Below are 10,249 nucleotides of genomic sequence, written 5' to 3'. Positions count from 1 at the left end.
GAGGCTGAGGCAGGAGGATCATTGTGGGTTCAAGATCAGCCTGGGCTACAAAGTGAGCTCAAGGCCAACCTGAACTGCATAGCGAGACCCTGGCTCAAAAAACAAAACAAAACAAAACAAAACAAAACAAAAACCCAAAAAGCACAATGGGTAGGGGAAGTAAAAAGAATTAAGCTGTGATATATACATGCAGCAACTGGCCACGACAGATGCAATCAAGTACTCCCAGACGGACCAATTAAAGAAAAAATTATAGTATACACATCACAAGAGTAAAAAAAAAAGAGAAGAAAGCCAAGTATGGTGACCCATCCTTGTAACCTAATCCCTGTACTCAGGGAGGCTGAGGCAGGAGAATCGCAAGTTCCAGCTGAGCCTGGAATAAGAAAAAAAGGAGGGGGACAGATAATAACAAATGTTCACGGGAATGTAGTGATGTTGGAGCCCTCGGTCACTGTAGGAAGGTAAAATTATGCGGCTACTGTGGAGAAGAGTTTGGCAGATCCTCCCAAAATCCAACTAAATTCACTATTTGACCTAGCAATTCCTTTCCTAGGTATACACCGAAGAGTACTGAAAACACAGCTCTATACAAAGGCTTGTGTATGGATGTTGGTATCAGTACCGTTCAAACAGACAAAGGTAGAAATGGCTCAGATGTTCATCAACAGATGGATGAACGAACAGTTATATGTACCCAGAAGAATATTACTCAGCAGAGAGTGAGGCACTCATGCAGCCTACACCTTCCTTGAGCCTGGAAAAACCGTGCTGAGCGGAGCCCGTTGTAAAAGGCCACACTTTCTGTAACTCTGCGGAAGTGTCTACAATAGGCAAATGCACACGGAAAGAACACAGATTAGCGGTCACCAGGGACTACGATAGTGAGCGCTAAAGGTTCTGGATTTCTTTCTGTAGCGATGAAGATTCTAAATTAGATACTGTGTTTGCACAACAATGTGCATCTACTAAAAACATTGGACTTTACAATTTAAAAGGTGGTTTTTTCGTTGTTGCGTTTTGTTTTGCAGAGGGCTTTTGCTATGTTGCCTGAGCTGGTTTCCCATTTCCTTTTTTGTTTTTTGAGGCAGGGTCTCTCTATAGGTTAGGGTGTCCTTGACGTCAGTATGTAGCACAGGCTGACTTGGAGCCTCCTGTCTCAGCCCCTCCGGCGCAGGAATTACAGGCATGCACCACCACCCCGGGCTTTGGTCTGCAACTTCTGACCTCAAGTCATCCTCCTGTCTTATCGTGCTGAGTAGCTCGGACAGCACAAAATGCCTTGGGCACAGCTAGGCAGTTCAGGCTGACCTCGAACTCTATGTATCCCAGGCTGGCCTCGAACTCGCAGCGACCCTTAAGCTTCAACCTCACAGTGCATAATGATCACATTCCTGGTGGGGGGTTGGTGTATGGTCATAACACAACACGTCTTCATTCCCTTCCCCTTCTTTTATCTCCCCCCGCCCCCCGTTCCAATTTTACACTTGCGCACGCGCCCTTCCCGGTACGTGGGCGAGCAGTCGCCCCACCCGCACGAGATGACTCCTCCCACTCCCCCGTGCCCCGCCTCCTTTGCACCCCGGTCTGCGCCTGCGCCGGGGCTCGGTTTACGCATGCGCGCCGCTCCATCTCCAGCGCCTGGACGCGGTTTCGGCGTGTAGGTTTAGGGGCCTCCCAGGCAGCCCGCGGCCGGAACTTTCTGGCAGATTCCACCTTCCTTACCTTCTGGTTGTCCAGGACTCATGGTTAAAACCACCCGAGGAGGTGCCGCAGAGCTGAGAACATTGTTCTGAATTATTACTATATATTTGTTTCGCACAGTAAAGATACTTTCACATCTGATTGCTATTGTGAGTTGTGCTGCCGCGGTTTGCTTTCTGTTTAACAAAAGATCAAAGCCAAGCGTCTGTAAGCCTAGCATTCTGGGAGGCAGAGGCAGGAGGATCACAAGTTGGAGCCCATTGAGATCCTGTCTCAAATAAAGGGGGCTGGGAATGTAGCTCAGTGCAAAGGTCTTGGATTTAATATCCAGTACTGGAAAAAAAAAGTGTTTTTTTTTTCTCCCGGTATCAGGAATCGAACTCACGACCTTGCTCTTGCCAGGCAGGCGCTGTGCCACTGAGCTAAATCCCCAGCCCCGAAAAAGGAAGTTTTAATAGTGATAAATGGAAAATTTAATTCTTTCAAGTCAAAAGTCGGAAAAAAAAAAAAAAAAGAAGCCGGGCATAGTGGCGCACGCCTGTAATCCCAGCACTCCGGTAGCTGAGGCAGGAGGATCGCCATGAGTGCGAAACCTGTCTGGGCTATGTAGTGAGTTCAAGGCCAGTCTGAGCTAGAAAGGGAGACCCTGTATCAACCAAAACAAAACGCATAGCTCAAGGCAGAACTGGAGAGTCGGACCCCACTACACTGGGTACTTCAGGGTTTGTAGAGGGAGGCCGGAGGCCAGAGGCCAGGCGGAGGCCAGCCCTGTGGAGTAGAAATCTGTGAGCCGGGTGTGTTGCAGCACCACGTTTGAGCAAGCAGCAGTGAGATTAATTCTAATGTTTTACCTCAGTAGATCCAAAATAGTTCAGCACGGACAAACGATACAGAACAATAATTTACTGGTGGTTTGTTTATGTTTGAGACTGGTCTTGCTGTGTTGCCTTGAGCTCTTTTGGGCTCAGGTTATCCTTCGGTTGGGACCGTAGGTCCAGGCCACCATACCTGGCTGAAGTACGGTAATTTTTTCACCTAAGGTTTTGATGCCCGTGTGTATTGTATGTTTGCGGCACCTCTGCCTTTGACCGGTCGCACTTCAAGTGCTGAGGAGCCGCTTGTGGCCAGCAGCTCCCGTATGTATCCGATGGTGCTGGTTTCGACTAAATGAAGCAGGAGGAAGTGCTGGAGAAGGAGCTTGGTGTGGGAATTCACGCGGAGGAGGTGGTCGCTGAACCCCTGGAGCTGCAGGCCGGCGCTCTGCCCGCGCTGCACGGCGCGCTCTTCCTCAGGCAGGCGCTGGTCAGGGTGAGGGCGTCTGCGACGTCGGGATTAGCATGTGTTCACCCGGCTCAGGCCGAAAGACTGAACAAGGATTGGTGGCTATGGGGCAAGTTGTGGAACAAGACTGGCGACGGGGACCCAGGCTTGGTGTGTGTGTGTGTGGGGTCCTCTGCCCTTTCATATCAGGGAGAGGGGCTGGGAGCAAAAGATGACCCAAGGGAGAGTAGGAGAACGTGCCGGGTGTGGTGGTGCATACCTGTAACCACAGCTACTCAGGAGGCTGAGGCAGGAGACCTACAAGTTCAAGGCCTGCCTGAACAATTTAGGGAGAACCTGCCTCAAAATTAAAAGGGCTGGCGGTGCCCCTCCGTGGTGGAATGCTTGCACAGCATGTGTGAGCTGCGGGTTCAATCTGCAGTACTAGCATTTAAAAAAAAAAATAAATAAAAAAACAGAACAGAAAAAAGAAAAGAAAAGAAAAAAAAAAAAAACAACCCAGGTCCTACAGCTCAAAAAGAGGGACATTTTAGTGCCTAGGAGCTTAATCTTTTTGTTATTTTTGCAGTAGCAGGGGACCACACCCAAGAGCACTCTACCCCTGAGCTACAGACCCAGCCCTTTTTATTTTTTGACACAGTCTCTTTAAATTGCCCAGGTGGGACTTCAGTTTGTAATCCTTCTGCCTCAGCCTGCCTAAGAGCTGGGGCCACAATGTGAGCACCGTGCCCAGCTGGGCGATCCGTCGTTTAAACCCTCTCAAAGCACAGAGTGGCTCAGAGCTTCCTTGGGAAGGAAGCTTTTTTCCTCTCGGCGACTGCGACTCTGGACTGGGCGGCGCAGCGGTTGAAGAAGCGACCTAAAAGGCGGCATCTTTGTAAATATACTGCCCTACTCGCCCCCAACGGCTGGCCAGTAAAGCTGCAGGACAAGCGCGCCCTCTGCCGGCAGGGCGGAGAAGCCTCCTCACTGAAGCCCAGACCGTGGCTCTTGGAGAGATTAGTAGTCGTGGTTACTGGAAATCCACCAGGCTGCTCGCCCCGCAGCTGCTTCTGCAGAGGTTGGTGAGCGATTGCCCCGGACTGCCAGACGGACTTGAGGTTTCAGAGTGCGGCCTGTGGTACCCTTGAGGAAGGCGAAGCCTGCCCGCTGGGTTCATCTGAAGACGTAAATCTGTGCCACCCACCACCCAAAGGAAGTTCTATCGCGCCCAGACATCCAGCTGGCCTTCTGGGTGCAGGAGAGAGCTTAGGAAAAGGCAGTTTTGTGGCGTTTTGTAGTAAATTCCGTCAAATAGTTTGTGACTCTTTTTTCTCTCTCTCTTTTTTTTTTCTTTTGGTCTCTTTGAGACGGGGTCTCGCTATGCAATTCAGGCTGGCCTTGAGCTCACTTTGTAGCCCAGGCTGGTCTCCAACTTGCAACGATCCTCCTGCCTCACCCTCCCGAGTGCTGGGATTACAGACGTGTGCCACCATGCCCGGCTGTGACTCTTTTTGTAGGAAATTGTTTCTGATATGTTGCATTTGTATTTAGCGATTCCATCAAAATGGGTGTGAAAAGTGAGTCACAGGCCTCAGGTATGTGAGCACCACTGCATCAGGAGATGCAGAGGGTACAGCTAATAGTCTATGCTTCTGGTGACCCAGGCTGGCCTAGAACTCCCAGCAATCCTCCTGCCTCAGCTTCCCGAGTACAGGCATGTACCACCTCACCTGGCTTGGTGGTGTTTCTGATGCTGACGACTTGTTGGGTAGCTGTTAAAATGCTAGAGTTGACAAAAGGTGGACAGGGTGCTTCTGCAGCAGAACTAGTTATGACTTGATCCAGGTGTTTAACAGTCGGGGCTGTTAGGTCCTATATATCCCTGAGATAAGTGTGGGCTTTTCCAGGCTGAAGATAAAAGGTCTTAACCACAGTGTAACTTAAAGTTTCCCCAAAAGGGCACCTGGAAGCTATAGCATGTGCTACGTGCATTTACAATTGCTATGTTATATATTGTAGTGTCGATATTTCTAAATTAAATGTTTTACAAGTGCTGGAGAGTCTTGTCATTAAGGTATGTGTAATCTATTTGTTTTTAAAATTTAATTGCCACATTTTATTTTTTTTATTGCCACATTTTAAATATGATAACATTCTTCCTAGAGAATTTGTACCTGTATATGAAATATCTTGCTTTTTTCCCCCCACTCCCCTCCCCTCCCTTCAATCCCTCTTTCCCTGGTGCATGTAGGTTAGAATCCGGTTGGTTTTCTCCTTTTTTCTTTTGTCTTTTTGACACAGGGTCTTGCTATGCAGTTCAGACTGACCTTGAGCTCACTTTGTAGCCCAGGCTGGCCTCAGACTCGCAGCGACCCTCCTGCTTCAGTCTCCCGAGGGCTGGGATTACAGGCGTGAGCCACCACACCTGGCTTTTTTTTTTCTCCTAACTAGAGCACACTTGCGGTCATAGTAGTAAAATGCTATGTGGACTCCTTGCGTAAACCCTCACTCTGATGCCGTAACCAACGCTCTAGCCGCCCCAGCGCACACCAGCAGGACGTTCTCTTTGTAAGGGCTCTCAACAGCATCATCTGTTACTAATGTTCTAGTTAGTGCAGCTTTTCATTGTGTTGTGGTTGACCTTATAATTAGGATTTTTCTTCTCTACTAAGGAAATACCAAGGCTCGTTCTTCCCGTGTGGTGTTTAGTGTGAACCGCTGGGGCAGCAGTATACCGCTCCACCTCTTCGCGCTCTGCCAGTTAAGATGGTGTTGGGTTAGATCTCACCTGGTTGTTGTCCTGGGGAGCGACAGCCTTCCAAGTGATTTTAAAATTTATCCTATTGAGTCTTCAGGTCAATTATACACGCTGACTAAATTTACAAATAAACTTATCAAAACAAAAACCAAACCTCTTTCAGGTGGTGACCTTCCTGGCCACCTCATTCTGGGGCCAAGGAGCAGGCTCCTTAAATCCCCGTCCTCCCTCCTGCTGCCACACACGGGCACTTGCGCCCTGCTGCAGGAGGGGCTGTGCTCGCACTCCCCTCTGGGACTGTCTGACCAGTACTTCCTAGGAGCGGGAGCCCTGGATCTGGAGGCCGAGAGGGTCTACCCTTCCCCTCATGGGCTTCTCAGAGCTACGAGGGCAAGAGGACACTAGATCCTCAGTTCCCCCAAAACGAACGCTTGTTTTACCTGGCTGAGCCTCGCGCCCGGCCCCCACCGCACCTGGTGCTGCGGAGAAGCGTGGGCAGACCCGGGGGACAGTGTTTTGGGGCTCTCCGGCTCCCCACATAGAGCAGTGGGGGCCCTGTAGTCAGGGAGAAAAATGGGATGGGACACACACAAGCCCAGGCACACATCAACCACGGAGCTCTCTAAGACAAGCCCCCGGGGAGAGGAAAGGCAGCAAGGTCTGGACACTGGGCTCCAAAGTCAGCGCAGAGATGCAGCGGCCTGCGGCTCAGCGGAAATGCCGCTCCTCACGCACCCAGAAGACTTCAGGCCAGATCAGAAAGACACAGCCAGCCTGGCTTCAGCGTCATTTATTACAAAACAGCGAAAATCAGTGTATAAAATAAAACATCCCCGACAGCCCGGGGTACACCCGCAGCAGCCTGCACCACTCGAAGACCCTTCCTCGGGCGCCGTGGGTATGGAAGTTCTCAGATTCGGAGGTCTCCAGCCAGGAGGGCGCTGTACCGGGCAGGGGTGAGGGGCAGGTAGGCACCCGCGGTCTGGTCCAGGACGTAGAGCGGGTCCGACAGTGCGCTCGGGTCAAAGCCTTCGCTGGCCATCCGAACCTTCTGCTGTTTGAAGGTCTCGGTGGTGGCCAAAGACTCCTGGGAGAGGGAGGCGGGCAAAGGGAGTTGCAGGAAAAGAGCTTCTGTGAGTCGGTTCAGGGGAGGGGGAGTGGCTTACATCTTGCTAAGCGGCAAATCCGGGGTAAGGGCGCACTGTTGAGGTCAAGGGGAGGAGAAGGCAGGGAAGACAAGGCGCCAGGCCAGAAGGCGGGGGCAGGAAAGCAGGCGGGAGAAGCGTGTCTGGGGAAGAGCCGGTCTCTCCCTCACAGGACGTGCTGGGGAGCTGGGACACGCGGGCTCAGGGCCGCGAGGCTGGTTACCTGGAGCCGCAGGAACCGAGGCCGGGCATAGGGTGGCAAGTTCTCAAGCACGTGGGCGTAGAGCTGCCCGAGGTCCAAGGCGTGGGGAGGGCGCAGAACCAGGGCTGCCATTCCAGCCCTGCCTTCGTGTCCTGGCGAGTGTGGGGGCAGTGTGAGCCACTCTGGCTGCCCCCAGGAAGGCCTCGTGCTCCCCGTGCCCCAGCATGATCAATTCGGGGAGGTGGGCTGGGCGCCTCCCCCACTTCCACACCTAGGCACCTGGCACAGTGACTCCATAGATGTTCACCTCCTGAAGGAAGTCCAGGGCCTCGAAGACCTCTGCCACCTCGGTTGTGGCCACATTCTCTCCCTTCCACCTGTCAGGACAGCGGAGATCGGAAACTAGGCGTCAAGGAACAAGGGCTTAGGAGCCTGGCGCGGAGAGCAGGTCAGAGGCAGGGACTGCACACGGAGGAAGTCTGAGAAGGAGAATTTGGATGCGGACCTGGGAGGACCGACCAGGTGGGAGCTGAAGTGCTTGAGTTTGGGTCACAGCGATCAGACGTCCAGAAGGAAGAATCAGAGTTATGGGGAGGTACCTGAAGGTGTCCCCAGTCCGATCATGGAAGCGAAGAAAGCCTTGGTCGTCGCAGACCAGGAGGTCGCCCGTGTTGAAGAACGTGTCCCCCGGCCGGAAGACGTCCCGCAGCAGCTTTCCCCGGGCCAGCTCTGGGCCTCCCGCGTAGCCCAGGAAGGGCGACTGCGGGCTCACTGGGGCCACCAGCAGCCCCGGCTCACCTGGCAGAGTCCCTGGGGTCAGCAGGGGGTGCCCACCTCACCCGTAGCCTCCCAGACCCCACCCCATTGAATCCCTTAGTTCGAACCCTCCTTTGCCAGCTCTGCCCCCCCCACCCCCGCACGGGGCACAAACCTGGAGCTGTGGCCACACAGTGCCCCCGGGCATCCCGAACCGGCTCCCCGGAGGTGACGTCACAGCGAATCAGAGAGAAGGGGAAGAGGTGCTGGGGGAGGGAGAGCGGGTGCTGGTCCTTCGGGCTGCACGAGCCCACCCCACCAGCACCCCGCTGTTCCAGGGCTTCCAGTCTCCTCTCTGCCCCTCACCTTGTACAGCCAGGAAGCGCGCCCCACGGCACCCCGCTGCCTGGTGTAGTTGAAGGTGGCCACGTTGCCCTCAGTCAGGCCGTACGTCTCCAGCACCTGCAGGGGCCCGAAGCGCCGCACGAAACGCTCCCAGGTGTCTGGGCGCAGCCCGCTGCCCACGGCCAGCCGGATCTTATGGCCGCGTTCCGCCTTGTGCTGTACGGGAGCGGGGTGCCACACAAGGAAGCCAGCTCTCGCAGGCGAAGCCGCAGCCCCCGTTCCCCAGAAACCCCGCAGGCAGCCCCTGCAGCCCCCGTGTGGGAGCGGCAGCGCATCTCGGGCTCCCGCGCCGGCCTCACCACGCCCTCCTTCCTGCCTCCTCTCCCTCCGCTCCCGGACGCCGGGCCCCCGACCCGGCCTGCGGGGCCCACGCACCGGAGGCTGGTTGACGAGGTATCGGCACAGCTCCCCGATGTACTGGAACACGGTCACCCTGTGCTGCTGGCAGTCCTCCCAGAACTGGCCGGCGGAGAACTTGGACTTCAGCACCACTGTGGCCCCTGCCAGACGGACGGGGAAGGTGAGGTCAGGCGCACAACCTCCCCTTCCCAGCCACTGGCCTCCACGGCGGAGCGGCTCCCCGGGAAGGCCCTGCTGGAGAACCGCCCCTGCAAGGCCGTGGTGGCCCGCCTCCCTCACCTGCGCCTTGACCGGCTAATGCCCCTTCCCGGGGTCCCATCCCCAAACGTCCCATTCCTTCGGTCTCGACCTCAAGTCCCCCCTTTTCTCTATGTGGCGTCTTCCTGGAATGATACAACCCCCCGGACTGTGGCGTTCGGTGAAGGGCAGGATCTCTCCGGCTGCCTGGGTAACATTTGCAGCTGTACCAGGAGCTCCTACAGTAACCCTGCCTCCGCTTCCTCTGCACTCCCCACCCGAAGGACTCGGGCACCCCCCCCGGGAAACACCCTTTGCTGGAGGAGTGCCTAAGGCGCGCGGGGAGACTGACCAATGCCCAAGCAGCCCACGATGCCCAACAGGGAGCCGGACATGTGGTAGAGAGGGAGGGGCAGGTAGATCACGTCGTCCTGGTGGACACCGCACAGCTGGTAGAAGCCCTGGCACTGCAAGACCTTCAGATGACTGATCCGAGCAGCCTTGGGGAGGCCTGCGGGCGGTGGGACGGGGTCAGGGGCGAAGCTGAGGCTCCTGCCGCCTGCTGAGTTTCCCACAGAGAGGCTGAGGAGGACAGAGGTCAGGCTGATCCAGGAGGCAGGCAGGTGATTGGGGGTAGCGGAGAAAGGAAAAGCCGGAGGACGAGGGAAAGATGCGTCGCTGCGCCGGGCACCTCTCTGGGTTATCTGAAGGGGCGGCCTGGGAGCTGTCACCCTCACCCGTGGTGCCAGAGGTAAAGATGTACAGGCACGTGTCTGTTTGGCTGCTGGGGGCGGAGAGGTAGCCTGGCACCGGCTCGTCCGCTTCGGCTGCCACCTCAGCCAGCACATCGTGCACTCCAGCAAGGCGGGTTTCAAGGCCTGCAGCCCACAGGTGGAGCCCCAAGGCTCTCAGGGCTGGCAGGTCTGGCTCCAGGGATTCCAGGAACTCTGGAAGGGTTGGGAAACAGCTCCACAGCTCTGCCGCCACCCAGAAGCCCTCCTCGGCCCTGGCTTCGCGCCGGGGCTGCTCACGGTTTCGGGTGATGGGCACGGCATCGCACGTCGAGGAAGCCTTGGGAAACAGGCTCAGCAGCACCCCTTCGCCAACCCAGGGATTCCTACCCCACTCACTGCGGAGCCCCAGGGAAACCGTTCCGCGTTGCGGGCCGCTTCCGACTTACCTGGGGCCAGCACCAGGGCGCGCGCGCCGCAGCTGCGGAGGCAGTGGAGCAGGGGGCCCCGGCGCAGGGCGGTGGGCACAAAGGCCGTGCGCAGGCCGGCCTTGGCCAGCCCAAACCAGAGCCACAGGAATTCCGGGCTGGAGGGGAGGAGCAGTGCCACGGTCGCCCCAGGTGCCAGCGGCGCCGCGGCTGCAGCTCCGGCTGCCCGCTCGTCTCCGCGCTCCGCCGGCGCCGCGCCG

The 10,249-nt window shown here is 56.0% G+C and overlaps 1 protein-coding gene across 1 annotated transcript in view; it reads right to left on the bottom strand.

The window, feature by feature from the left end:
• Positions 1-6,499: 6,499 nt before the first annotated feature.
• Positions 6,500-10,249, bottom strand: part of Slc27a3 (solute carrier family 27 (fatty acid transporter), member 3) — a gene marked incomplete in the record, with an annotated part of 4,387 nt that continues 637 nt past the window's right edge. The window contains 10 exon segments of the mRNA XM_013508224.1: positions 6,500-6,812; positions 7,094-7,224; positions 7,352-7,449; positions 7,672-7,870; positions 8,004-8,094; positions 8,195-8,389; positions 8,609-8,733; positions 9,183-9,341; positions 9,568-9,777; positions 10,011-10,249. Of these exon segments, the coding sequence (XP_013363678.1) occupies positions 6,636-6,812; positions 7,094-7,224; positions 7,352-7,449; positions 7,672-7,870; positions 8,004-8,094; positions 8,195-8,389; positions 8,609-8,733; positions 9,183-9,341; positions 9,568-9,777; positions 10,011-10,249 (1,624 nt within the window).

The sequence above is a fragment of the Chinchilla lanigera genome, unplaced genomic scaffold (genome assembly GCF_000276665.1).
Source record: "Chinchilla lanigera isolate Chin_1 unplaced genomic scaffold, ChiLan1.0 scaffold00144, whole genome shotgun sequence".
Lineage (NCBI taxonomy): Eukaryota > Metazoa > Chordata > Mammalia > Rodentia > Chinchillidae > Chinchilla > Chinchilla lanigera.
Note: the sequence above shows the minus strand (reverse complement) of the source record. Positions and strands in the feature narration are given on the sequence as shown.